This window comes from Vespa velutina, chromosome 21, assembly GCF_912470025.1.
Source record: "Vespa velutina chromosome 21, iVesVel2.1, whole genome shotgun sequence".
In the NCBI taxonomy this organism is placed as follows: Eukaryota; Metazoa; Arthropoda; class Insecta; order Hymenoptera; family Vespidae; genus Vespa; species Vespa velutina.
In genome coordinates this window covers 3570257-3597492 of record NC_062208.1, presented here as the reverse complement: position 1 = coordinate 3597492, position 27236 = coordinate 3570257, and the positions used below count along the sequence as shown (strand labels likewise).

At 34.8% G+C, this 27236-nt stretch overlaps 3 protein-coding genes across 7 annotated transcripts in view; 2 read left to right on the top strand and 1 right to left on the bottom strand.

Annotated features, from left to right (window-relative positions):
* Positions 1–13024, top strand: part of LOC124956232 (protocadherin-like wing polarity protein stan) — a 36653-nt gene extending 23629 nt beyond the window's left edge. For both annotated transcript variants that reach the window (XM_047511742.1, XM_047511743.1), the window contains one exon: positions 126–13024. In XM_047511742.1, coding sequence (XP_047367698.1) covers positions 126–137 — 12 coding nt within the window. In that variant the 3' untranslated portion in view covers positions 138–13024. The remainder of the gene's footprint in view (positions 1–125) is intronic.
* The window catches only part of LOC124956233 (dedicator of cytokinesis protein 3), a 36704-nt gene continuing 10445 nt past the window's right edge, over positions 978–27236 (bottom strand). Inside the window, exons 5-18 of one of the 2 annotated variants that reach the window (XM_047511744.1) lie at positions 8834–8918; positions 8246–8704; positions 7821–8120; positions 7541–7745; positions 7248–7430; positions 5375–7100; positions 5247–5264; positions 5007–5169; positions 4240–4677; positions 4018–4159; positions 3245–3920; positions 2721–3082; positions 2265–2608; positions 978–2164 (exon numbers count right to left, since the gene is read on the bottom strand). In XM_047511744.1, coding sequence (XP_047367700.1) covers positions 2000–2164; positions 2265–2608; positions 2721–3082; positions 3245–3920; positions 4018–4159; positions 4240–4677; positions 5007–5169; positions 5247–5264; positions 5375–7100; positions 7248–7430; positions 7541–7745; positions 7821–8120; positions 8246–8704; positions 8834–8918 — 5266 coding nt within the window. In that variant the 3' untranslated portion in view covers positions 978–1999. The remainder of the gene's footprint in view (positions 2165–2264; positions 2609–2720; positions 3083–3244; positions 3921–4017; positions 4160–4239; positions 4678–5006; positions 5170–5246; positions 5265–5374; positions 7101–7247; positions 7431–7540; positions 7746–7820; positions 8121–8245; positions 8705–8833; positions 8919–27236) is intronic. The other variant, XM_047511745.1, reaches the window with a different exon arrangement.
* LOC124956244 (innexin inx3) lies at positions 12552–27137 on the top strand. 3 transcript variants are annotated; one of them, XM_047511774.1, is made up of 5 exons: positions 12552–13076; positions 24064–24252; positions 24698–25125; positions 25296–25691; positions 25779–27137. In XM_047511774.1, the coding sequence occupies exons 2-5, from the start codon at positions 24090–24092 to the stop codon at positions 25983–25985; spliced, it is 1194 nt and encodes a 397-aa protein (XP_047367730.1). In that variant the 5' UTR covers positions 12552–13076; positions 24064–24089; the 3' UTR covers positions 25986–27137. The 3 variants fall into 3 exon arrangements, with proteins under 3 accessions (XP_047367730.1, XP_047367729.1, XP_047367731.1); XM_047511773.1 differs by having other exon boundaries at positions 12552–13338; XM_047511775.1 differs by lacking the exon at positions 12552–13076 and adding an exon at positions 21073–21204.

The window sequence follows — 27236 nt, the reverse complement described above, 5'->3', positions numbered from 1 at the left end:
AATTCCTAATGACTTTCATTACGAAAAATCCTAGTCGAGTAATGTATTCTTTTAGAAAAAAAAAAAAAAAAAAAAAAAGAGAAAAAAAAATCGTATAATCGATTAACAACTTTGTTGTGTTACAGGAAGGATACTAACGCGGAAACGTCCGTATGATCGTCGCGACGTGTCGCATACAAAAAGATATCGTACAAATTAAAAGAGTTAGCGATTAGGATCGAAGTGGTTTCAATCGATAATTTCTATCGCTCGAATAACTTTGCAAATCGTTGGAAGAAGAATGGAAGGAAAATTCGAACGATTGAAATCTAAATCGTAAGCCACGATGTATATCGATAAGTTTTAAAAGAAGAGGCCATGACTGTACTTATAAACTTAGCCATATTTTAATTAGCACGTATGTGTGAGTGCCTGTTGATATAAACTATATATATATATTTAGTACATACACATATATATATATATATAGTATACGCTTGTTATTTCAATTCGAGTAATTTAGAGCTCCAATTTTGCGAGCACTTGCATCCAGCGTCCGTAAATGAAAAATCATAAAAAGTAATATAAGAAAAGAATAATAAGAATAATAAATAAATAAAGGAGAGAAAAATAAAAGGATAATCGATAAATCGGACGCTCGATGATAAACTGATCTCTAGCTCATCTTATCATTAATGTACTTAGTATCATCCCCCCGTCGTAATTTAATTTCTCCATTGAATATTCGTGCAATGTATACATTTTACTTCTCTCTCTCTCTCTCTCTCTCTCTCTCTCTCTCTCTCTCTCTCTCTCTCTCTTTTTCTCTTTCTCTCTCAGTCTCTACAATTAGATTCTATTACATACGTTTTAAGTATTTACAGTCCTCTTTTCTACATGCCATGAGAGATAACGTAAATCGATCGATCGCATCGTTAACTGCGCCGCGTTTTCGTACTTTTGTATATATTTATATGGAAAGAAAAAGAAACAGTATGTGGAAAAGAATATATAATTTATATACCCTCGTTCGACGAATCCTTTTGCCTTTTACGTTATGGCGATTATTTCTTAAAAAAAAAAAAAAAGGAAAAAAAGAAAAAAGAAAAGAAAAAGTACATTCGCGATATGCTCGAATATCCATCACCAGTCGATGATCGTTATTGATAAAAATGACTTTTTATTCCTTATTGAAAATATAAATAAATTACAAAATATAGCTAGGTTAATACTCGGAAGAACGTTGTCTTTAACATAAAGTCAATGCACCGTGTTTTCCTGTGCTCGATTATTATCGTTCTTGGCGTAGTTACTATTAGATATTTATTTTTGTATTAACTTTTTTGCATTTCCCTTTCATCTTTGCATGGCACAGATTATCGTTGATTAAAAATAATCATATATAAATAATAGCCGATCGATATAGGGCACTTTGACACGGTGCATTTGCTAAGGTACGTTATACGCAGGTGGGTATAATCCATTTCGAGTTACGCCATAGAAGATTTCATTTAGATTACATTAGACAATAGATTCATCTTAACGATATCTGCATATGTATATTTTGAGTTTTGTGCAAATGATTTGCCAAACAAATCCTCCAATCTTTTCTTTCAATCTTTTTTCCAATTTTCCTTTCGTTCTTTCTTTTTTTTTTGTTTTTTTTTTTTTTTTTTTTTTTTTTTTTTTTTTTTTTTTTTTTTTTTTTACTTTATTATTGTTCTTCTTATCATTAGATCATCACCAATTATAGAATCATTAAAAGGGATGTTGTAATCGTACTTAATCTTAACAATGAACTATCCAAGATATCGGATTTGCCGGACTATGGCACTTACACATTATTATTATTATTATTATTATTATTATTATTATTATTATTCTTATTATTATTGTTATTATTATTATTATTATTATTAATATTATTATTATTATTATTATTATTATTATTATTATTATTATTATTATTATTATTATTATTATTATGACTAATCGCTAAGGACTAGGAGATACGTCATTGCTACACAGTACTCTCTGTGTCCGATGCTACGGACAATGTTTGCATTTTTGGTACAGAATAGTTCTCCGTATGTCCATGATAACCACCTGATCGACTCCTTTCCAAAGTTGATGGTGCAGATGGGGTATCTTGATGAGCTTTGGGAGGAATTGGTGGAGGGCTTACCTATAATTTAGATATAACAAATTCAATGAAATGTAGGCCAAAATCGCAAATGATTTCAATTTGTATTCAAATTTAAATTTAAAACTAATTATTCCATTACCTCTTGAGCGGAAAGGGAATTCGATCCCTGGAATGTACCACTAGGGAAACTACCCGTAGAAACATTGAGAGAATTTATCATAGACGGTGGTGAGATGTTCATTATGTCGTTACACCTTGTGCGTGGTTCACAGTCCTCGTAACTGAGATTATTTAAATTAGTTAAGTGAGACTGGAAGTCTAACAAACTGGTCGTTGAGATACCACTATCTCGAAGATCGTTCGGTTCGTTTTGAGTTTCTGAATCGTCGTCCGTACTCCACTCTGTATTACGTTTGTATGCCAATCTTTTTGGTGGTGCTGGAGGTACAACAGTATTTGTATTATTATCTCTTTTGTCGGGAGCTGAAATGCGAATTCGGGTGCATTAGTTTTTTTTTTTTCTTTTTTTTTTCTCTCTAAAAATTCAAATACGAATATGTATTTGCTGTTCTCTTCTTAAAGAAAATGCACTTACTGCAGCCTCTAGGTGGTAATGGCGGTGCTGGTTCTGGACCAGGCTCACTCCAAGAACTTCTCAAGCCATTTTGATCAACCCCGTCTGTCGGAGTTGGCAAAGAATGCCTTAGTGGTAATTTTGGACTCAATGGTTTACTTAGAGTTCTTTGATGAGTAGGTCTAGGTGGTGTTGATCCATAACCGACGGATCTTGGCCTTACTTCTCGTTGTGGAATAGGCGGTGGTGCACCATCGACTCTAGAATAAAATCTTTCATCTTCTGGTAGGCCATCGCTCTCAGCATGAGATATTCTTGAACCTACGTTTTCCAAAGTCGCTGGCCTTTGTTTCTCGTTGATAGGTAAGGGTGGCAATGGTGAACTGAAAAAAATATTAAGAGTCTAATGTAATAGGAAAGTAAAAAAGATAATTCGATGAATTTAAAGTAGGATTTATCAATAAAAAAAATATCATCTTTATGATAAGAAACTTCATATATTTTATTTACAAAAAATGTATGAGAGATATGTAACGATCGATTACTTGACTATGCTATCCTGATGAATCGTTCGCTGTCTGGCAAGTGGGCCAAGACCTTGCTTCAATTGAGTGAATCGTTCGATCAGTCTTTTGTGTAATGGTTGAACACCGGTAGGTGCTATTTGACCATGCAAAACCAATCCAGACTCTAGGACACTCATTTGATCAAGTATTAAATTTTTCAGCCGATTCACGTGCGGTACCATGTCCGGATTTTGCCTGGCGAACTCAGTAGTCAAAAATGCTTCCTGATACTTCGTTATTCCACCCATAACGTTGGCATCGATTATACCTTGTAGCCTCATACTGAACGGATTGATGTTTCTATGAGGCTCAGCTGTGTACTGAGCAACGAGTCTTCTCAGTTCTCTTTCGACGGATTGCATCGTTTCACAAGCATACTGGACCGGTGCCAAAAGCTCCGATCTTTTCTCAATCACTTCGAACCACCTCAAAATACCTGGCAGCTTCGCCTCGGTAGTTAGAGTTGTTCTCTCGATCCAGAGTGATTTAAATTCATTTTCACGATCAACAGGGCCTCGATGAAGTGGCCGGTCGAACGTAAATCTTCGCACGTCATTTACCAAATAAAATGCTACCACACGTTCTGGTATTTCTGCTCCGCTACATGCCAAACTACCTTCTTCCGGTATTGGTTTTACATTGCATATCTGTATATCTGAAGAAGTGAAAAAACGAATTAGATGATATCGATTGTCTTGAATTTTTATGTTATTATCGCAGTTAGAATGTAAGAAGAAATTTCGAAATCGTACATTGACCCTCGGACGTTAGAATACTCTCATCCGGTGGTGAATTTTTCATCAATATTTGTGCGCTTGGGAATTCAGTTTGCAATCTTTGAGTGAACGCCCCTATTCTCTCGTATTCCAGGCCACGATAAATGAATAATTTATTCTGATAAGCGAATCCAAATATTAGATTTTAATTTTTACACGTTATATATTATTAACGTTTTAATTTGTTTAGAGACTTACTCTAACGAAAAGTGGAAAACTTAAACCGTAAAAGCCAACTCTGAAGTATTCCGGTTCTGGCCTAAGTTGAGTCAAGATATTGTCCAAGAATTTAGCTTGTAGTTTCAATACGTGACTGAGCTTGGCGTAATCGTAAAGTCTGGTTTCGTACAAAATAGCCAATTCCTTGCAAAGAGGTATACCCTTTTCCCAACATTTACCACGGTCCAAGTAATGAATGATCTTGTGATAAAGGACTTCCTTTCTTTGCCATTCCGGTTGTTGAGGATGTGCATGATCGGATGGTAAAACGTTTGAGCCCCATCCTAATTGATCGGCATACAATTTCATTGTGAATCCAGCTTCCGTGTAATTCTCAGCGGCAAGATGAAGATCGTGCAACTTGTAGATGTAACGTAGATACATCTCCTTACGATTGAACTCATTCTTATAAAAGTTCTGCAAAAAGTACAACAATATACCCATGTTTTATTGAAACGATATAATAACGATGATCGAAAGTCGTCGAAATACTACTGTCGGTTCATACGGAACGATGTATTTCCCGTTCAAATGCGAGAGATAAGTGCTAAGTATCAATCTAAAATTGTACAACGATGTGCAAGCCATGTGCAAGCTTCGTTAACTACTAGCAGATGGAACCTTCTACATATATCTGCTAACGGTGTCTAATATGATTAACACGTAAAATATCACCGTAAGAGATTAAACAACTGAATAATTGGCAATGTTGGACGTGCTGTTATATATCGTCGAGATAAACTCACCAATAAATTCACCGTACATGACATACGTTTGTCACGATTTTCATCGCCCTGTATAACGCTACGATAATCCAAAAGTCTTTCCAATAAGCGAGTAATCGACGTGATGAACGCAGTTCCACTATCTTTCCAAGCTGGATCCTCTGACTGAACTCTATCCAACAATCTGTAAGAGAATAGAAGAGAGAATGAAGAATGATATTAAATGGATTAAAGATTCGTTTGCATTGGGAACAAACTTACACAGCACTAAGATGTTCCCTAACGTAGCATGAAAGTATAATTACAACATGTGATTATGAAGTACGCATTAAACGACGAACATGTTCATTTATGAATTATTAAAGAAGAGAAATATACTCGATACTTACATCGTATTGAACAATTGTCTGTATTCGTCGTCACCCTTATTCTCACTGATGAGTATGTCCAATTTGTCTATAAGTTCCGACTCGACGGATTTGAAGCTACCGCGTGCACGTTGTTCACACTCCATCATGTCAAAAAAGATATGTAAAGTTGCCTTTCTCAATTCACTTTCTGGAACGAGGGTGACCTCGAGGAAAGGTCCAACCATACCAGGAATAAATTCGAGCTTCCGATCGCCCAAATTCGACCACATCGACAATATCTGAAAGCCCATCAGCACTCTCATATCGCCGTATTTCTCAACGATCTTCTCGCGTTTAACTTCGGAAAATTGTTCCAATTGAAGAGAAGGTTGCGTTAGATAGGCTACCGCCAAATTAAAATACGTCGACCAAAGTTGCGAATCAAAACTGCTATGAAGAAAACGAAAGGCCAAGGGTTGAGCAAGCTCTTGCAAAGATTTCAATATGACGTTGTTAGCTTGCATCCTGATGACCAACCAATCAGGTGGAAAAACTTCTTGCTTAACGAGATCGCGTAGGACTAAGAAGACTCTCACAAGAAAATCTTTAAGGGCTTTTCGTTCAGAACCATGAGACAGTTCCTCCCATAAACGTGAATAATGATACTCGTCCAAAAGTTGAAGTAGTCCTATCAAACAGGCGACTAAACACCCAAGTACTGGACCATTTGCATTGATTACTATGAGTATAGTTTGTACCAATACGTCGAGAATGGATAGACAGAGTGTTTCGACGTCATGATGAATACAGTTGTTAACCTTATTCGTATCTCTGCCTCTCTTGTGAAGAAAACTCAGTATCTCACCGAGAATATCAGTGCAGGTACGAAGTTCCTCTCGTCTGGCCAAATGAATCCTCAGATGTCTACAGATCGTTACCAATAAGAGATTTCTACTTTCGTCGTCTTCGCGAAACAAACTGGACGTCGTTAAGTTCTTGATGGCAATTAATTTAGCTTGTGTCAGTTGTAACGGTGGTTCTCGGGGTACAGAGTCCAACATCGTACACGTTAACTTAGCAACTTCGAGAACAGGTAATACGGCTACCAATTGCTCGAATACAGCTGCGATTGAAAGTAGCAAAGCTATTTGTGAAAGTAGAACCATGTCGTACGGTATACCCAACATCTTGTTCAATGCAGAAAAAACACAATAGAGATCTCTTTTGAAACTGTCCTCGTATTGGCCGGCCGTGGCACGAGCAAAAAGCAATCGGCTTTGTATAATAAATTTAAAGATATATTCTAAAGATCTGAAACATTTCATTATTGGTTCCTGTTTCTCAGCCGCTGTCACCCAATCGGCACAGTGTTGTACACTACTCAAAAGACCCTTGTAGACCAAAGCTGCGGCAAAGTGTCCAGAGATATAAGCATCCATAACTGGCTTGAAGTGTTCGAACTTGGAATCCTCGAGTAAACTGAATATTGAGACGAGTACTTGAAATACCAATCCTGAATGTGCCGTAGAATTACCATCCTCGGTATGAAACATTGAAAACAAAGCATCCAATATATCCTGAAGGAACTTTACTAATTCCTCGCCATCCAGCCTGAGAACTCGTCCTAATGCTTCAGATATATGTTCAGGATGAGCTTTCCATTGAAGGAGACTCAACAGATCAACGTTCTGAGTGAGCTTCGTACTACAGAGAAGAGTGTGCACGAATACAGCTTCTTTGGTTGATCTGCTGAAAGGTGATGTACCTGAAAATATTCATTGATTAGAAAAATATATATTTTTTCTAAGTAATATTATGAAAATATTTCGATGATAAATCGACTTTTTTCAACTTCATAGGCACAAAATCTTCGTCTTCTCTTAAGGGACTTGTAAATAAATCTTAAATTCACCTGTAGCGCTCGGTTCTCGAGCACAGCTTGGCAAAGATAGGTAGCTAAGTGAATCTAATTTCGCTCGTTCTTCGCACTTGTAGATGTACAGTTCGTGAGAGCCATCTTGAAGCGTAGCACCGCCAGGTTCCATTAAGCGTACAAAAGCGAAAGCAAAAAGTTTCTTATCGTTTTTCTCTCGAGCTGGAAGTTAAGCAGATCGAACTATTACTTGGATAAGTTTAAGGATCTGAAAAGTATCGTATAAACTATCGAAACTATCTCGTTTCTTAATAATTCTAAAGAACACTCACTTGAACAATGACGAAATTCAAAACGCACGTGACTGCCATAGAACTTGTCAATCGGTATAGCTAATCTTACAGTTTCTGCCCACGATGGACTATTGTGATGATATATAACTAAACTTTGATATTCAGAACTGCCATCCATTCCCGCTGCGCCAAACAAACATCCTTCTAATGGTTGTCCTTCGGCATCCAAAACTAGGATAGTAACCTATTGGAGAAGAAATTGGAGAATTTCAGATTAAGAAGATTAGGGATATAATATGAAGCATCATCAAGAACTAACCTCAATATTTTTGCCGGTCGATTTTCCACCACGTTCGAACTCACCACGTTCGAGCTTCAAATACAAATCGTTTCTAACATCACCGGGCATTATGACGTCGGAGAAACCAAGCTTCTTCGTAAGGCAAATGTTCTTGAAGAGTAATGGATTTTCTTGTCGCACCTGAGATAATTCACCGTGAAGCACTCTAAAGGATACTATTATACCATAATTTGGTTGACCAGGAAGTGGAGTACATTTGTTATTACGAATAATTTGGTCGTGCAATTGATGAAACTCTTTCTCTTCACCTTGGTATACCTGGACGAATAGTACAAGTATAGAAAACTCGTAATTACAGTCAACTTTCCATTAGGTAGTTGATTACATCGTATTGTCGATCAATTAATCGTTCATGAAAGGATTAACGAGCCAAGCCAGTTTACCTTAAAGGGCAATTCAAGCTCCTCCGCGTGATCTTGAGTAGCATCAGCTAAAGAAAGTACCGCGACCCCATGAGGTCTTCTGTAAACGGCACTTCCTGTCTTGTTTTTGCCAGAATCAGAATATAGCATTCTACCACAGCGCATAACGTGCGCAACCATGTAAAGATCACGGCTCAAATCGGCATTACCAAGATCCGTGAAGATCGTACAATTGCTGTGTAATTTTTCAATGTAATTCGAGAAGCCTTCCTTCGATATTCGTACCAAGAAACGCTCGCTCAAATATTGTCCCCTTTTTGCATCGTAAAGAGAAAAATAAATCTCAGTGTCCTCGCCGACCGAGTGACCAAAGTCTCGCATGCAGAAATAAAGATGATGCGTTAAAACTTTCTTATGTTCTTTGCGCTTCAAAGTGCCTCTTGCCGATGCACCTTGCGAGTTTTCGGCACTCTGAACGTGCTGCGAAAATATTCGAGTTTTCATGAATTAAAAGATTCTCAACTTATACAATGTAATGAGAGGCAAACAACCTCTTAGAATTTTTATCAAAGAATTATAACGATTATGCATCATATGATAAATAATTACCACATGGTAGAGTTCGACGACGGACATAGTATCTGGATCCACCATATGTGCACCTTGACGTGGTACCAGGTCCAAGCCAAGTTTTCTGAAACGTACGGGACATGTCCGTCCAATTAAAAACTCTCATAAATATTATTATCGCGATCAAATAAGTTTAATAAGATAAGTTGAAGTGAAATATTTATTCAGCTGAATTCAAATCATAAAAGCATTTCATCAAATTATAAAAGAGACGCACGAGATGTAAGTACGTCACAAGTTGCGTCATATTTTGGACTTATGCTTTTGGAAGAATCCAAAGGTACTTCCTCTGACCCAGGTCGACCGCATGCCATAGGTACCTACGTGTTCTCGAACACGATGGGTTCCATCAGGACCGTATTAGTAGGGTTCTCACGTGGGCTTTTTGCGATGCAGGAATGTAACTTAAGCGATTGGCATTCGATTCACATAATTTAATCGTCTGCGGGATTAACCGCAAGCGTTTCTAACGTTTGCGTTGATGATCGATGCGATCTCGTGGGAAAAAAAAAAAAAAAAAAAAAAAAAAAAAAAAAAAAAAAAGGAAGATTAGAAAAAAAAAAGAAAAGATAGAAAAAATAAATTGAAAAGACGAAAGACGATAATTTTATCCAGAGGAAATGCACGTACAATGTATACATAGTATATATACATCTACATTACGTTCCCTTCAATGGGAGTGTTAACGTAATAATGTGGAAAGATTGGATTAAAGTTATCTACGTAGTAAGTAATACGACCCTGAGGGTCCCGAAAGATTCCCCTCCAGGGCAAGCTTGATGGAATGCAGGTGAGCAAGCAGACTTCGATGCATGGAGACAGGTTCAGGGAACGTGTACAACGTCGTTGGGACCTATGGCCCGTTCCAAAGATATTGGATATATTCAAGAAAGGAGAGGACCCATGAACCTGCTTGCAAAATTACTTTCAACGCTTACTGCCACCACATCTTTCTTTCTATTATATCGTTTCGCAAGTATTCCGGATAATTTTAATTTCTAAAATATTATATAAAAATGGATTTAATAATTAGATAATAGATAAACAAAAGAGCAATTTTAGATTATGACTCGTTAATATTAGATTTAATGGAACATCCTGGAATCAGGAGTCCTATGCCTGGTCGATAACGTAGGAAATTGTCCCGTCGTGATTCAATTTCCTTTTCTATTTCCGAATCGATTTGCAATGACAGTTTGGTTAAAAACATTTTGATCGACAGTACAGATGTAGTCATATGCATCTAATACGTCGCCACCGGAAATATCTGCAGTATACATTCTAAAAAGAAAATATGCGTATGTTAACATCATGATCTCGGAACAACTAAAGAAAATAATCCTACCTACCTATATATAATATAATATCTGCATGGATTTACGTCGTATTACGAGTACTCGTGCGACTGCATCTATAACCGTTGCAATCACATGCTCATGCTAGAGCAAAAGGTAGTGATAATAGATGTCAGGGCCAAATCTCAAAGCCCCCCACGATCTCAATTAGACCAAATCGCGAACGATTAAGCGCGATTACTCTCGCGAAGCTTTCAATTTTTACCATTTGCAGTCTGTAAACGTAGCACCGTTGCTATTATTAACATTTTATTCCCTTGCACGAGATATACCGGGATTATTTTTCATATATACGTACGAATGATTTGGCTAAGTTTATTTTTAAATTGGAAATGATACTTCGTCGTACATCGCACAATGTACGTACATTTTTATTAATCATATAATAATATTGAATATTTTAAGCTTAGTGAATCTTTATTATATATGAAAATACAATCATCCTGTATTACGCATGCGAGATATTATGCATCGTTACATTCTTGGAAGCATTGCTTTCAAGAGGACGTTTTGAAATCCATTGGGAATCTTTGAGAAATATACCACAAGTCGATCCGGATCATTCCTTTTAGGTAGTCAAGTTTCTGAAGGTAATAGAAATACCATAATGATCCTACAATTTCTTCAAATACACCATGTAAAGGGAAAACATCAAAAAATATAATTTTATTAGAAGCTTCTAAAATGGTGAAAAAAAAATAAATGATAACCGTTCATTTCAGATCGGAGGGTGTACTCGTAAAGCGCGTACGTTTAGATTTCTTGTAGCCTTTCTTGCTGACTTTTATGATGAGCTTCGGCTTGCTACGGCCCTGGGGGTTCTCCGTTCCTATACTGTGCTACACGCTGACGCAAAAAGAAAGGAAAAAGTTGTGGGTGAACGGTGGATCTCAACGCTGTTACGCAGACGAGGAGAGTATCCTGCGTACTACAGCGTTACTTCAACGAAGAAAGGAAAAGGGAGAGACAGAAAGAGAGAGAGAGAGAGAGAGAGAGAGGTGTAGGTAGGGAGAGAACAGGGTAGTGCACGCGAGACAGAGCCGCAGGTCACGCTAATTAGAAATAATAATAATTACTCCGACGTAGATAATAAATGTTGGCCGTTCATCCGAGGTCGTATTATAACAAGGAAGAAAGATAAATGCGAAGAAAGAACGATAATTGAACTATTCCGTTTGGGGACAGGAACAAAAGTCTTTTTCATCCGTACGAATCAATGTGATTTCGTAATATGCGCCAATAGAAATCTCATGATCGTTCCTATCACTTTGATTATTAACTCCCATAGACATATAAAATGTATAAAATGTTTGTCCCATAATTCGTCCAGACTTCTTAGTTCTTATCGCTTTGATTATTAACTCCCATAGAGACGTATAAAATGTATAAAATGCTCGTCCCATGATTCGTCCAGAGTTGTTAGATTCGTTAAGACATTAGAAATCTCGTAATTTTCTACTCTCACGTTGAGAAGTCAGACGTTGTAAAAATAAAAGAAATAGAGAAAGAGAAAGAATATCGGAACGCAGCCTTTAAAGAGGTAAAGCGAGCCCTCTTACGGGGGAACAGGTTCTCGGCATGGATACCGTGTATTCACCGAGCTGAAAACCTTGGCCAACGAGTAAACGGACCGAAGAAAGAGAAGGAGTCGTGCATCTCTTTTCCCTTCGTATATATACTCGCACGATGTCTGTCGTGACTGCGGTCTTTCCGCATGGTCATACGATACAACAAGACGAGACTCCAAAAGCAAACTCGTATATAATGCAGCTTCAAATCGAAAATTCGTGGGTAACACGAGAACCTTTGCTAACTAATCGTTATATTTCTTGTATACTTTATAATTTCTTAGAATAACATGGTCACCCTGTAAATACTTTTATTTTATTTGCATTGATAATAAATGTTTACGATTAAAACAAGATCTTTAACTTGTTTAATCATAAACGTTTATTATTATTTTTCTTAGGAAAACGAAGAAATTAAGTACTTACTTTTTATCGTATTAAACTATATCATACAAACTTCGAAAGTATATGCTTATATATATATCTGTATATAATAATAATAATGATAATAATAATAATAATAATAATAATAATAATAGTAATAATAATATAATAAAATAAATAAATATAGTAAATAAAAATTGTTTAATAGTAATTAAAAGTACACATGTAGATTTAGAGAAAGAGAGAGAGAGAGAGAGAGAGGAGGAGGGGCTAACGTACGCACCTGGGTTGGGATTAGCGCTCGTCCTTCGACGCGTGGGGGCGCGTCAACAAGATGGCGGGTGGTGGGGCCCGAGGAAACCCTTCGACGCGGTCAGTCGCACTTCGGGCCCCGTTCGCGGCAGACGTGTTATTACTTTCATTCTCCCATACGTACGGCAATTTCTCAAAGAAATATCTTGTATCATTCTTGAAGAAGACCACAAAGCATCCCGGTATTAACTTCGTTAAGAGAGAGAAAGAGGACATATACATATACATATACATATATATATATATATGTATATAACAAAAGAAACGCGGTAGAAAAAAAACTCGTCACATTTTCATCTCGTTTGATTGCTCTCTTCCTCTCTTTCTCTCTCCCATTAACTCTTTTTGCATGTACATATCTATTTCTCTCTTTGTCTATTCGTGTATGTACACGAGTACATGATGAAGCTTAACGAGAGATAAGCGTTTAATATCGGAGGTGAAACTTGTAAAAGAGGTGTGACATAGTATTCGGTGGGTGCTCATCATAACAAAAAAAAAAAAAAAAAAAAAAAAAACAAAAAAAAGAAAAAAAAAAAAAAAAACTTTTTCACGAACGAACGAACGAAAGGAAGAAAGAAGAGAGTAGCTGCTATTCGTCCGGTGAGTTTGAAAAGAGACCAGTGACGTAGAGAGAGAAAGAGAGAGAGAGAAAGACAGAGGAGAGGAGAGGGAGAGAAAAAGAGAGAAAGAGAGAGGGAAAAGACCAGGATAAGGCCAATAAGAGAACGTTCTCGGTTCTACTTTCAAAAGGTCGTAAGAAGAAAGAAAAGAAAAAGGAAGAGAGAACGAGAAAAGGACGAACCTTTTCCTCGGGATCTTACGGATAATCCAGATTGTGTGTCTCGACTGATTCAAAATAAAGGTATTTTTCCATCTAACGTTCGTCATTTCATCAAATTTTCATTTTACGAGAAAGAAGACAAATTAGTTTCTTTTCACGATTATTTACGTGACTGAAAGAAATTGGAAGTCTTTGTCAATTGAAAAGAGTTTAATTGTGAAATTTACGATCTTTCTCTCTCTCTCTCTCTCTCTCTCTCTCTCTCTTGTGTGCGCGCGCGCTCTGAATTAACTATTTTAATCTAGGTAAAATCGTTTTAGTCACGTTTTTTCTCGTTAGTTTAATTTACATTTGTAAGCTTTTATGATTCCTCGAAATAATTCGACTGTAACAAACTTTCACTTATACGATATTATATAAAGAGAATAAAATTCTTTCGTTTTTAAAAGAGGAAATATATACATATGTATGCATATGCGTATACGAAACTATTAATCTTAACCGCAATCTTTACATTCATATAAAGATATTAAACAATGGAGAACGAAATTAATTTACTACGATAGTAGCATGTTAAACGTTTAAACTTTATCGCTCTTTGTTCGATCAGTATTTTGTTTTATTTTCTTTTCTTTTTTTTTTTTTTTTTTTTTTTTTTTTTTGTTCTGTTTTGTTCTTTTTACAAAATACACAGTACGTGATCGTAGAAAAAACACAATGACCTTCAAAGAGACATAGATCGCATCGACCAAGTATTCCTATAATATTTCTTTCTTCTCATATCATCGACGATTGTTTATTATTCACTTATCACATATGTAAATTTTAAAGAGATTCGTCACATCGTTTATATCTTAAGAATGTACATATATATGTACTGTCCATTTAATTGCATATTTTTATTGTATTACAATACTGATTGTGGTGATTGAAAATTGAATATTGAGTTGTATATAATAGTTACTATTATATATTGTTAATAAGTTCGATTTTAATTGTATACACGATTGTATCATTTTAATCGATCGCAACATCGTAGAAATTATTGAGATTATTAATATAAATTTCTCTTTTCTATATATATCATCATTGAATGAATCTAATTTAATCTCAATTCAGAGAGAATATTTATATAATAGTCGCATAATCGATTCGACTTTGATCATAAAGCTAAAACGATCTTATCCGTTGATTAAGTTCTAACGATAGTTTCTTGGATTCCATCCATACCGCAGGCTAATTAAATCGAATCAAACATCGAGAAAGCTAGAGCAGTTAAGGAACACTAAATTTCAATCCTAGTTAAATCGTACTCTCGCAATGACGAACTATAGTTATCATTTAAATGTTTTTATTAATTTTTAACTGTAATAATTAAAAAAAGATACGCTCATAAAATATTTAATATGCATACGATTATTAATCTAAAAATATCCAAATGGGTCAATCGAAAGACGAATCTCATTATTCGAATTCGTTTAGCATACAATTTTATACGTGATAATTAATAGGGGAAAAGAAAAAAAAAGTACGTAGAACCTTCGTTGCAAGGATCAGCATTTTCCAGAGATACTGGAACTCTGAAAAACGTAGATAAAAGTTTGATAAAAGGATGAGGATTTGATCCCTGATACCAGGGAGTCGTCTTTTCCTCCCTTTATTCTTCTTTTTTCTTCGTAGTTATACTACGCCCTTTCCTAATAAATTGTATAACTTGTGGAGTGTGAAATTTTTTACGTGTTCCTTACGAATATAACATTTATCTCGTTTCTTTTTCGTAGATAAAATTTCATCGACTTTGCATCGAAAAAAGGAAATATTTATAATTGTAATGTAATCTAAAAAGCGAAGAAGAAAATTGAATTAATATTTATCTTAGAACGTAGACAATTACGTGATTTAAAATTAGATAAAATCAAGGACTATTCGTTGTAAGAAATTCTTCGAAAACGACATGACGAATATTATGTCTTGTATAACTCGGAGCAGATTGAATCGAGATTCAAAGATATCATCGGGATGATCTTAGTATTCAGCTAGAATTCTATCTCTCTTTCTCTCATAGTAACGATGGACGTTAGTATTAACGGTAGTTTCATGCGACACAAGTTCGGAGCTTTGAAACTCGTCATTGAAGTTCTTTGACCTCGCTTGCTTGCCTGCAAGCAACGCACAGAGAAAAAGAAAGAGAGAGAGCTCTTAACCTCGTTCAAGAAGTCATCATTTTACGAGGAGCCTCCAACGAGAGAAATATATCATCGTTTTCTATGCTGTAATTTCTATCTCATATAACATATATTCGCTAGTAGCATAAGCGCAATCATAAACGAACTGCTTATGTTACGGCTGGCATAGGGAACAGATTACGTTCGTTTCTATCAACGAATCTCAATGGCGATAGTATTACGTGAGTTTTACGATCTGTTTCATATTATTTCCTTTTTGTTTACTATTACATTGCGATCCAATTTCTTTTCTTTTCTTTTCTTTTCTTTTCTTTTCTTTTCTTTTCTTTTCTTTCCTTTTTTCTTTTTTATCATCTTATTCAATGAATTATCATTTGTTATTCTACTCCATGATATGTGTAACACACATATTGAGTGTTTCTGAATTGATTCCGATTATTTGTATTATTTGAACGATTGAAAACCATGAAAACCTACTACCACTATGGGCTTGGAGAGTTTACTCGGAGAATGCGAATTACAGGAGAACAAAGAGGCTATGGGAAAGCTCCTTCGCTCTTAGCATCTCGAGAGGCGACTTTTATTGGCGCGATACTCGATATCGAGCCCGCGATAGTACCACGTTGGATTACTAAAAGTAGGCGTTGAATGTCCTTTTGTCTCTCCGAGTTTCATGAATTACCTCTTTGTGATAAATCAATAGCTAGCAAAAGAAAGGGGGAATATCAAAAACAACTGAAGCGTTAGAGAAACGTGAGAAAGTCGAAAGAAATTAAAAGTATACTAATAATAGATCCGTCTATTCATCTTTGCAATTTTATTTGCGGAGTACTCCTCATAGCGAACAAAGAAAAAAGAAAAAGAAAAGAAATTGATTATATAAAATTGTGTATTTCATTCTTTTTCTTAATTATCCATTTATATTACTGATATATTGATATCGTATATATTTACATGTATAATTATATAAATAATATTTTTTTCTCGACAGAAAGACTAAGAAACGCATTTACACTTTTCTTCGTCGTTGAAGTAAAAGGAGGAGCATTTGACCTTAATAGATACGTACATATAGATAGACGAATGTATATGCATCGTACATAATCGTGGTTATCGCCCGGGGAAATGATTTTTTTACGCGATTAAAATTATGCGCAGGGATTCCGGAAGTAGATAAAAAATAATATTGAAGCTAGTCTTCGACACGGGTTTTGTGAATCATTCGTGTTTCCTATATATATATACATATATATATATATACACATATATATCCGAAGTAATGGAAAAGATATGAATATTAAATCATTCCGAATATACTGGATCACCTAGGAGATCGTCGAGATATTCCCGACAAAATGGCGAACCGATCGAGCTTAATCTCATTCGAACGATCGAAAGATCTTTACAACAATGACATATTTAATAGATATATACTTTCTTTATTTTATACATATCGACAAATTTATTACTAAACGATAGAAAATATTTAGCGAGAAAAGGAAAACAAACAAAATTCGATCTATCGGTGTACAACGATAACAATGAACGTATCGACTTTTCAATAGAGAAATATTCTTCTCACGCAAGGAAAGAGGCATTCACGGTCACGTATTTTACAACGTATTGTAAAACACGGTACGCTCGTCACGACTCGCTCGTACCTTTCCTTCTCTTTCCATTATCCCCTTAGTACTTTTTCTCTTTTCTCTTCGAATACGCTCGTTTCGAAGCAAGACGAGGGTCATTCGTAGGCGGACAAGAAGACAGCCAACGTGATTCGCCAAACGTAAAGAGGATATGTATGTATATTCCGTTTCCGGAATCTTTATTACATTCAAGAATAGTCGGTATTTCATTAATTTCATTTCGTTCCATTTTTTGAATTTCATTCTTTCCATCGACCCCTTTCCCGACTTCGTTTCTCTCTTTCAGCTAGAAAATAATTCGAAAAAAGTAATCACAATGTTTAATTGCAGTTAAAAAAAAGTTTATAATATCTATTGCATAATATATTATCAGGCGGAAGAAAACTGAGAAGACTTTAAACGATTCATTATATCTCATCTCTTTTTCCATGAACTTTGAACTGTACTCTTGCATGATATTAAATATTATTGAAGTTCATTAATCATTTCTCTTGATTACTTTTAAAGTTCTATACTCTCTTCTATGAACTCGATTCAGATAGATTCGATCGATTATTACTTTCCTTTTTTTTTTTTATTTTTTTACGATATTAGCAATCTTTTTATATTTTAAAGATATCGATAAAAAAAATTATAGCAGGATTGAAAGTTATCTGTGTCGACGTTTTATCCGGCCTCCAAAGACGAATTATTCATGCGCGAAGATAAAAAGAGAAAAAGTACTCAGGATATTTCGAAAGATGTAGTCAACGAAGTCTCGAGAATTCTAAAGAAAAAAATACCTCGTGTGACGTAAGAAGCGTTCAAATGCATAAAGATTATAATATTATTATTGGAAATTATTTTCTCCTTTGATAGAAAATTCTTTTGTAATTATTTTTCATTGGGTTCCTTTGTGCACCATTCTTTTGTATTAAAAATAATAATGCAAAATTGAAGATTCTCATAAAAATGACTGATCTTTTTTCTTAACGTTATCAAAAAAAAAAACAAAAAAAAAAAAAAAAAAAAAAAAAAAAAAAATATTGCAGCCAAAATGTATTTCTTTTTCAAAAAAAATAATCACGTTAAATATCTTACTTATACACATAGATATAAGTAAATGTACATACAACGAAAGATCACGTCATCGGACACTAGTAATGTTTACAAATTAGTCCTTCGAGTAAGGACATAAACTTCTTATGTATATAATTTTCGAGACGCTGTAAACGTCGCTCTTAGTCTAAGCTCGACAACGAGTGGTTTAATACATATTCTCCGCGAACAATCATATATTCGCGATTAATTAAAATATACGCTGAAAAAAACAACAAACAGGTTCCGATGCATACTAAGTGTAACGAACATGAGCACGTGTAGTATAATCATTATCAATCAATAACAACCTGTCGCAACGCTAATAACGTTACTTCATTAACACGTGCCGTAGTTGAAATGTACTTTGTGGTCGAGATCTCATTTACAAATATCATAATAAATTACAAACAAATAAATCAATTAGTATATTCGTGTGTTACTCTCTTTCTTAATTGTACATTGAAATATTATAATATATTTTAATTAATAATCGTATTCATTGATTCATTCAAATGTTATTAACATTTTCTATAATAATATTATCATATTATTATTGAAATAACCTCGATCGTTACTTTTTCTTTCAGTCTCCTTTGTTTCTTGCTCCGCTCTTTCGTCGCGTTTATTGATATTTCCATTAGGAAGGACCTCACGAGAGGTAAAGTTTAAACGATTTTATTTCTCTTATTCTTTGAAAGCGGAAGTGTATATATATATATATATGTATTGTAAACAAACTTTGGATTGAATTTCGAGATATGTGCATAAGTTCCAAGAGGTCCATCGACGAAGAAACGATATATCATTCGTTAACAAGTAAGGTAAATTGTGTATCTTTTCGGAATTTGTAAAATTATCCCTGCGTCTTTTTCTTTTCTTTATTAAAAAATTTCGAACATGCAAATTACGTATTTACAATCGAAGAAGTTTCTTTTCGGCGGGAACGAACTAATAGAAATTCGATAATCGTGTCGTGTTAAGAGGCTTGGTCGACGTTCAACATTTCACATACATACGTATATATATATATATATGTGTGTGTGTGTGTGTGTGTATGATGTATATTAAAGCTAACTGTAAATCCACGTGCCATCTCATTAGCGTTGGTCGATGGACTCGCCCTTTTACTTCCAACGTGGCAAATCCTGCGCACGTCGACGAAACTACCTACGTGTGTCAAAGTTTTCTTGTTTCATTGCTGTGTAATAACGTGACTCGAAGTCATAATATAGAAGAAAGTTTTTACGTTAAAAGGAAGAAACATTATCTATTATTCTCTATCATCATCATCTCCTTTTAATTTATTATCAACGACGTAAAATTTTTCTTTTCTCTTTTTCTCATAGCAATCATTTCGAGAAACGTTTGTTAAGATTATTAATTAATGAATTTTGTTACATCCATATACTCGTTGAAGCAAATGAAAGATGTAAAAATAATAGGCCTATAGAAATGATGCAAATAGAAGATCCCATTCGTAAAACCATTCTCATTTAGCGATGTTCAATGATATATAACTTGCACCTGGCGATTATGGCCAGTTGGTGAATAACATAGAATGTGGGAACGTGGATATCCTCTCTTTCCCTTTGTACGCATTAGAAACTATAATACCGTCTCTTGCTTTGTTAAGTAAAAGCTTGTATAAATCAGTGTGTTTACTCGACCGCGAAACTAATTCGTTAGTGCTCATTATACCTTAATTTAATGCAAATGAATGTCTCTTCTCTCACGTTTCTAGCTAGCAAATGTAAATCGAACGTGTGTGCACAAATGTAAATATTTTTATTTATTTTTATAAATAGTAAATAATTATCTTATGCAGTAAGCAAACGTCAAGCGATAGTAATTAAAATTAAAAAAATACGTATTCCCGGAAAGTTTCTATTTACGAGATAATTCGTCAATGATTTTAGAGTCTTACGGAATAATTAATCAATGCAATAATGTAGGAAATATTTCTTTAATGATTCACGATTAACTTAATGTTTCCTTTCGAAAGGATTACATTATTTTGATCTTTAAAGGAAGGAATAGGGATAAAAGGTAAAACGAAATAAATGTACTTTGAGAACAGAAATCACGAAACCCGTTTTCAGCATCCGTAATTCGATTCGATTAATTCGTACGATCGACTCTCTCTCCAGTGATCGCGAAGAGAAAAGCCTCGACATCGAAAACCACCATCGAGTCATGATGGTTTCGCAGGAGTTAACATTTAATCTCTTTCTCCCGTGTCTCTCTTTGCCTCTTTCTATCTATCGATCTATCTCTATATTAGAACTTCGAATTTAATATCCCAGACGAAATCTCACGTTTTATATAGAACGTACATTCGGATGATTATTATTGGAAAGTCCTATTATTGAATATCGGCTTATAAAATTCTACCTTTTCGATTTTAACAATATTTTCTCTCTCTCTCTCTCTCTCTTAAATGCATAGAAGAGGAAGTACTTTTTTCTATAGATATAACACATTCATAAATTATTTCTAGATATATATGTACACATATACATATATATTATCAATTGTATATACATTAAGAAAGTTTATTCTTGATTCGAACATGTATGTATTACTTTTGACATTTGTTGTTATAAAAATGTTCAATCGGTCATTGTTAAAGAAGATAAATAAGAACAGTGAATTTCAAAGTGAGAGAGAGAGAGAGAAAGAGAGAGAAACGGAGTGTGTGTCTAAGAGTGGGAGACAATGTGTAAGAAAGACAGACAATGTACGAGAGAAATGGAAGGAGGATAAAGAGTGGGGAGAGTGTATCAGCCTCTCTCATCTCCTCGTCATTGTCATATATAGTCTGTGTCCTCTTGGTTTATCCCCCTCCCTCTCTTCCCACCCCTCTCTCTCTCTTTCCTCTTGGACTCTCTAGAGACAAGACCAACTGGTTTAACTCGTCTGTTCGTTAACCGGCAGCCTTTCGGGGAATCGTATAGGAGGAGTCGTAAAACGAGCGACAACCAATTCGAAGGACATCGAAGAGGAGAGAAAGAGAAAGAGAAAGAATCATCTAACGGGTGGATATTATTTGTTAATTCCTCCTTTTTTCTTTTTTAATTATTATTATTATTATTATTGTTTTTTCTATTGAACTTTTCTCATCGTCGTTTAAATTATTGTATGTTACGATAGAACTTTGGAGCGAGAGATATAAAATATGTTATATTTTCGAGCTGAACCATTGATATTTAAAAGAAAAAAAAAGAGAGAGAGACAGAGAGAGAGAGAGAAAAGAAAAGAAAGAAAGAACGAATATATATAACCAAGGGATTTATCTTTTGCTAGACAGGAAATAGCAGACAGTTTTGATCCCGCTGTTGAACTTATCGAAATTCGATGCATATAGTCAAAAGAAGTAGAAATGATACTCGGGTAGGGTGATATTATAAAATGTTCCGAGAGAAGAGATATCAAACGACGTGATGACACAACTGTTGCTAGTAGAAGCCGTAGATCAGTTGAAATTATCCGCCATAAGCGTGCAACTGCGACAGTGGATCCGAGAATGGTTTGAAATTTCATATGTTCGTTCGTTCGTCGCATTGCTGGTCTTGCATATAGAAAACTTAGAGACATGTGTGTATTATATGCAGAAAGAATGAAACGTTGAATGATTTCAGCAAGTTATATTTTTTTTTCTTTTTTATTTTTCTTTTTTTTTTTTTTTTTTTTTTTTTTTTTTTTTTCCAAGTGATTCCAAGAAAAGAAAAAAAATGAGAAAGAAATAGAAAGAGATTCACCTGCGGCATCGCTCGTATCAGATGATCAAATGACTTAGATCTTGTTCGATATAATATTTATAAATAAAATGATTGAAGTTGAACACCTTGTACACTTTTAAAAATCAGTATAAATATACAAATATATATATATGTATATATATTTGTCGCGAAAAAGCAAAACTAAATCCAGGAAAAATAAATTACAGTGAACGATAGCATTGCCGTGAGGAAACGCTCGTACATCACGCGGAACAAATTGGTAGCCGTGTTGTTAACACTTGGTGTATTGCCTGACAGAGAGAGGATGTCGTGTGGAAGAAGTGTGTCGTCGACTAGAAAAAAAAAGAAAAAAGAAAATAGAGAGAGATAGGAAGGGAGGAAAGAGAAAAGAGAAACATAATTTATTTCCCGTAATAAAAAAAAATATATATATATATATAAATAAAAATGATAGAATAATTAGTACGATTATCGCAGTAGTATATAACGGTAATAATAGGATATTAAAATATTATTATAGATAATTGAATAATTTAATATATATATATATACCGAATAATATTAGAATATTATTAGAAATTTTTAATAGAGATACATAGATGATATTCACGCAAAACTAAAATCCGGTTATTCGTTGGAATTTTTGCGCTTCTAATTAAACGCTTTATCTTTGTAAGGAATATAAAAAAATAAGAGAGAGAGAGAGAGAGAGATACAGCATCTCTTGTCGAGAGAAGAACTTGGAGATTGACCCCGTCGCAATGGCACGCGTCCCGCCTGTTTTCAATTGATTAAGTAATAAAATTCTAACGACGTATAACTCGGTCGCTCACTTCTCTCTCTCTCTCTCTCTCTCTCTCTCTCTCTCTCTCTCTCTCTCTCTCTCTCTCTCTCTCTCTCTCTCTCTCTCTCTTTCTCTATCCCTCTCCGATGTTTCAAGACCATATGTGAATAATTCGTTCAATTACATCTCGAATGAAAATTCTCGAAAACGTTTATTGATTTATTTTTATAGATTATTATATAACAAAAATGTATTACGATATTTATCGTATTAAAAGAAGAAATTTTTTATTGATAAGATCAACTGTATTTAGAACAAATTTCAGTTGTATAGTGGGAGGAAAAACGTTCGTTCGTTGAAAAATACGTAATTATTATTGGTAACTCAATGGCGATGTAAACTCGTAGGAATTTTGTTAATTCTCTTTTGTTCCAGCATTCTTTCGATTCATTGTCCGGGAGCTGATTAACGTAAGATTCTCAGAAGACATATACATACATATGTATGACTCAGTGTCAGGATCATGATCGCAGGACTCTTGAATTACCACGTGATTCTTATTGTTGAATCTAACTAAGCTGAAACTTCATTCAAAATTTGTAACACTCTAATAGCGAGATAAAAGGGTTTCTATGTGACTCGTCGTTAAAATCTTTCTTTATTACGATCGCAAAAAGCTTTTTCCTCTCTCCCTCTCTCTCTCTACACGCGCGCACGTATACACATACACATGTTCTGCGACATAAGCGGCCATTTTTCTTTCTTTCTTTCTTTTCTTTTATTCGAGTTCGTCCTACCTACCACGGAAATTTGTAGAATGGAACCGAGCCATTCTCTATCGTGTTCTCTCGTCTCCTTTTGTTTCGCCGATGAGAACAATTTGCGAGCTGAAGAGGCCCCCTCTATGTGTGTGTATGTGTATGTATATATATATAATATATATATATGTATGTGCTCGTCCACGACAGTCTTCTATATCGATCCCCCGTTGCATCTGCCATTTCCGGCCATGGAAGGTTAACGTTGGCAGTGCTTTCGACGAAATCATTATGGACCTTGACAACTCGACAAATTTTTTTTTATCGAAATATTTGTCGATAATTTATTGTCAAAAAGTCTAACGTGGTTATTGGTCAATGCAAGGAAGTCTTATCGAGTAGTCGAGTCAATGCAGGAAGTCTATGAGATAATAGTTGAGTCAATGACGACGAGTTTCGATCATTGACAAAATTTTATCGTAGACAAATGGAATTATTTCAAACTACGAATAATAATTCTTTCATATATCATTCGAACGTTTATAATTTATGTATTAAAACTGCAACGTTCTAATAATATTTCTTTAATTATTTTTTTTTTTTTTCTTTTAGACTGCCAATAAAGGGAAAGAAAAAGAATGGCGGTGTTCGGTTTGGTCTCGGCAGTAGCCGGGTTTGTTAAGGTGCGATATCTCATCGACAGAGCCATCATCGACAATATAATATTCAGAGCTCATTATAGAATCACTTCTGCGATTCTTTTTGCCTGTTGCATCATCGTTACTGCCAATAACTTGATAGGTATGTCATAATGATATATAAAATAATACAATTGATGATGATTTGGTTTCTACGTGAATTGATAATAAAAATTAAGATTATACGATAGAGATGCGATTTTATATTAATACTTAACAAACAAACAAGTTGTACGATCAGTCTAGATCTATCTAACATCTTTGAAGTTTATTCTATATCTACTGGAAGTACAAAAATAGAAACTTAACGAGACGAGTTTTAAAAGGTCAAACGTCTGCTTACTCGGTCTACTACGTTCATTATATATCTCGTGATGATTAGTATCAAAGATGTCCTCTTCTCTTCTTGACGTTAAAACTATCATATGTCCGAGGACGTGAGCCTATTTACCAAGCATGATTGCACTATATTCGTCTCTCGAACGTAATCGTTCATAAACGTACAGTTAGATACGATTAAAATTCCGTTTCTTTGTTGATCGTTTTAGGAGATCCTATAAATTGCATAGCGGACAATGCAGTGCCAACTCATGTGATAAATACTTATTGCTGGATAACGTATACTTTCACGTTGCCGACGAATAACATGAAACAAGTTGGCACGCAAGTAGCTCATCCTGGTCTAGGTGGAGATTACAACGAGGAAAAACGATATCACTCGTATTATCAATGGGTACCCTTCATGCTCTTCTTCCAAGGTATTCTCTTTTATGTGCCGCACTGGATGTGGAAGCAGTGGGAGGAAGGCAAGGTCAGAATGATATCCGACGGTATGAGGGGTGCCATAGTCGATAGCAAGCAGGAACGCGAGGCCAGAACAAACAAATTGGTCGAATACATCCTAGATACTTTGAATTTGCACAACAGTTACGCCGCCGGTTATTTCTTCTGCGAGGCACTTAATTTTGTCAACGTTGTGAGTATATCATATCAAAACGAGAATGTCCAACATCGATAATAACAAAAACAAAATTAAACGATTTGATCTCGTTCCGATCATTTAATTCCACATGGGTAAAAAGAAAAAAAAAAGAAAGAAAGAAAAGACGACGATTTTGTTGTTAACATTGACTATCATTTTTCCAGGTTGGTAATATGTTCTTCATCGACACCTTCCTAGGCGGAGCATTTTTGACATACGGTACGGAAGTCATAACCTTTAGCAACATGAACCAAGAACAACGTAGCGATCCAATGGTCGAGAGATTTCCAAGAGTGACCAAATGTACCTTCCATAAATTTGGTGCTTCCGGCACGATACAGAAGCTCGACGCTTTATGCGTGCTCGCTTTGAATATTCTCAACGAGAAGATCTACATCTTCCTGTGGTTCTGGTTCATTATACTGGCTGTGATGTCAGGCCTAGCTGTTCTCTATAGTATGGCGATCGTTCTTTTACCTAGCACACGCGAAACCATTCTGAGGAAACGATTCAAATTCGGTTCGGCTTCAGATGTCAGTACACTCATCAGAAAGACTCAAGTTAGTTGAATTCGTATTTTCACATATATATACATATTATATGAAAATATCATTCTCTTTGAATGTATTTTATTTTCAATATTTTAGGTCGGTGACTTCCTCTTGATACATCTGCTAGGTCAGAACATTAATACGATGCTGTTTACCGATGTTCTGAAGGAACTCTGTCGTCGGTTCCACATTGGTTCAGGAAGTAGTGCATCACCTACGTCCGTTCCATCAGCACCGAGTACACTCGAGATGTCACCAATTTATCCAGAGATCGAGAAATATGCCAAGGACACGGAGATCTAAGCTCTAGCTTCTAACGTTTACATTTGCTATACCCCATACGAATTCCTCACCTTCCTTCCTTCCTTCCTTTCTTCCTTTCCTCCTCTATTTCAATTTCCTTATTGTGATAATACCGTCGGTGCCTTTAATGAGACACCACGTTCAAAGTTTTCGTGCTACGATATGATTTGTATTTTAATTTTGCTTATATATATAATTTTTTTTTTGTGGGGGGGGGGGGGGAGAAAAGAAAAAAAAATTCTTTAATTTTCTCAATCATCGGAGCACGAGGAGCTAAGAGTAGATTTATATTATTAAGATTTATATTTTAATCCCAAGTTCGAATTATTTAGATTCTAATTAGGAAATTAAATATATTCGTTCTATCAATTCATTCCTTTTAATAATCAAATCGAAAGATATGATATATTTTCAGATATATTTTCTTATCGAGTAGACGACAATAAACAGCGAGAACAAAAGAAGAAATATAAAATTACTAATGAATGGTAATTAATCGAAGAAGCTAACATTCGTTATTTCTGTTCTTTCATCCGGGAGGATACATTTCTGCAAGAATTTAATTAGCCATTGGAATCTATGTATATGTGTGTGTATGTACATACACGTACAGATATTGTAGCAGGTGATAAGAATTTTGTTGTTTGACGTTTCGCAAGATGAAAAAAAAGAAAGAGACGAATCCTAAAGATTTTTTTTTTATGCTTAAGCAACGAAGCAAACAACGTTGATAGATTTTATGATCCATTTGTTCTCTTTCATCGCGTTTTCTCGGTTTCTTTCATTCCCCTCTTTTATATATATATATATATATATATATATATATATATATATATATATATACACGTATACGTATATGTACTAGAAATGTCGATTTATTCGTAATTGGTGCAATGACTGGTAGCAAGGTAAAAAAACAAACAAACAAACAAATAAATATATAAATAAAAAGTAAAAGTTTAGCATAGAGTTTGTTATGTGAGTTTGTCGAAGAGGATCTTAACTCGCTCGTCAACGAGTTGAAATTATATTTTGCTGTGTCTTTTAGGATTAAAGCAGGGTGGAACGTTAATCGTAATCCTCGAGTTTCATATAAACGAGTATAATAATATTAATTTTTTCTATTAGAATAAATATACATATATATAGGTATATATTTGTTTTTTGCGAAGTCTTGTTTTAATTTTTCAAGTCTCCAATTATTCATTGAAAAGTCAATGATGAAAAAAAAAAATATATATATATATTACT

What these genes read in the sequence shown, in the direction of transcription:
- LOC124956244 (XM_047511774.1), top strand. Translation starts at nt 24,090, where the DNA reads ATGGCGGTGTTCGGTTTGGTCTCGGCAGTAGCCGGGTTTGTTAAGGTG. An exon ending in TACTGCCAATAACTTGATAG is followed by an intron (nt 24,253 to 24,697) that starts GTATGTCATAAT and finishes TGATCGTTTTAG; the next exon opens with GAGATCCTATAAATTGCATA. An exon ending in CACTCATCAGAAAGACTCAA is followed by an intron (nt 25,692 to 25,778) that starts GTTAGTTGAATT and finishes TCAATATTTTAG; the next exon opens with GTCGGTGACTTCCTCTTGAT.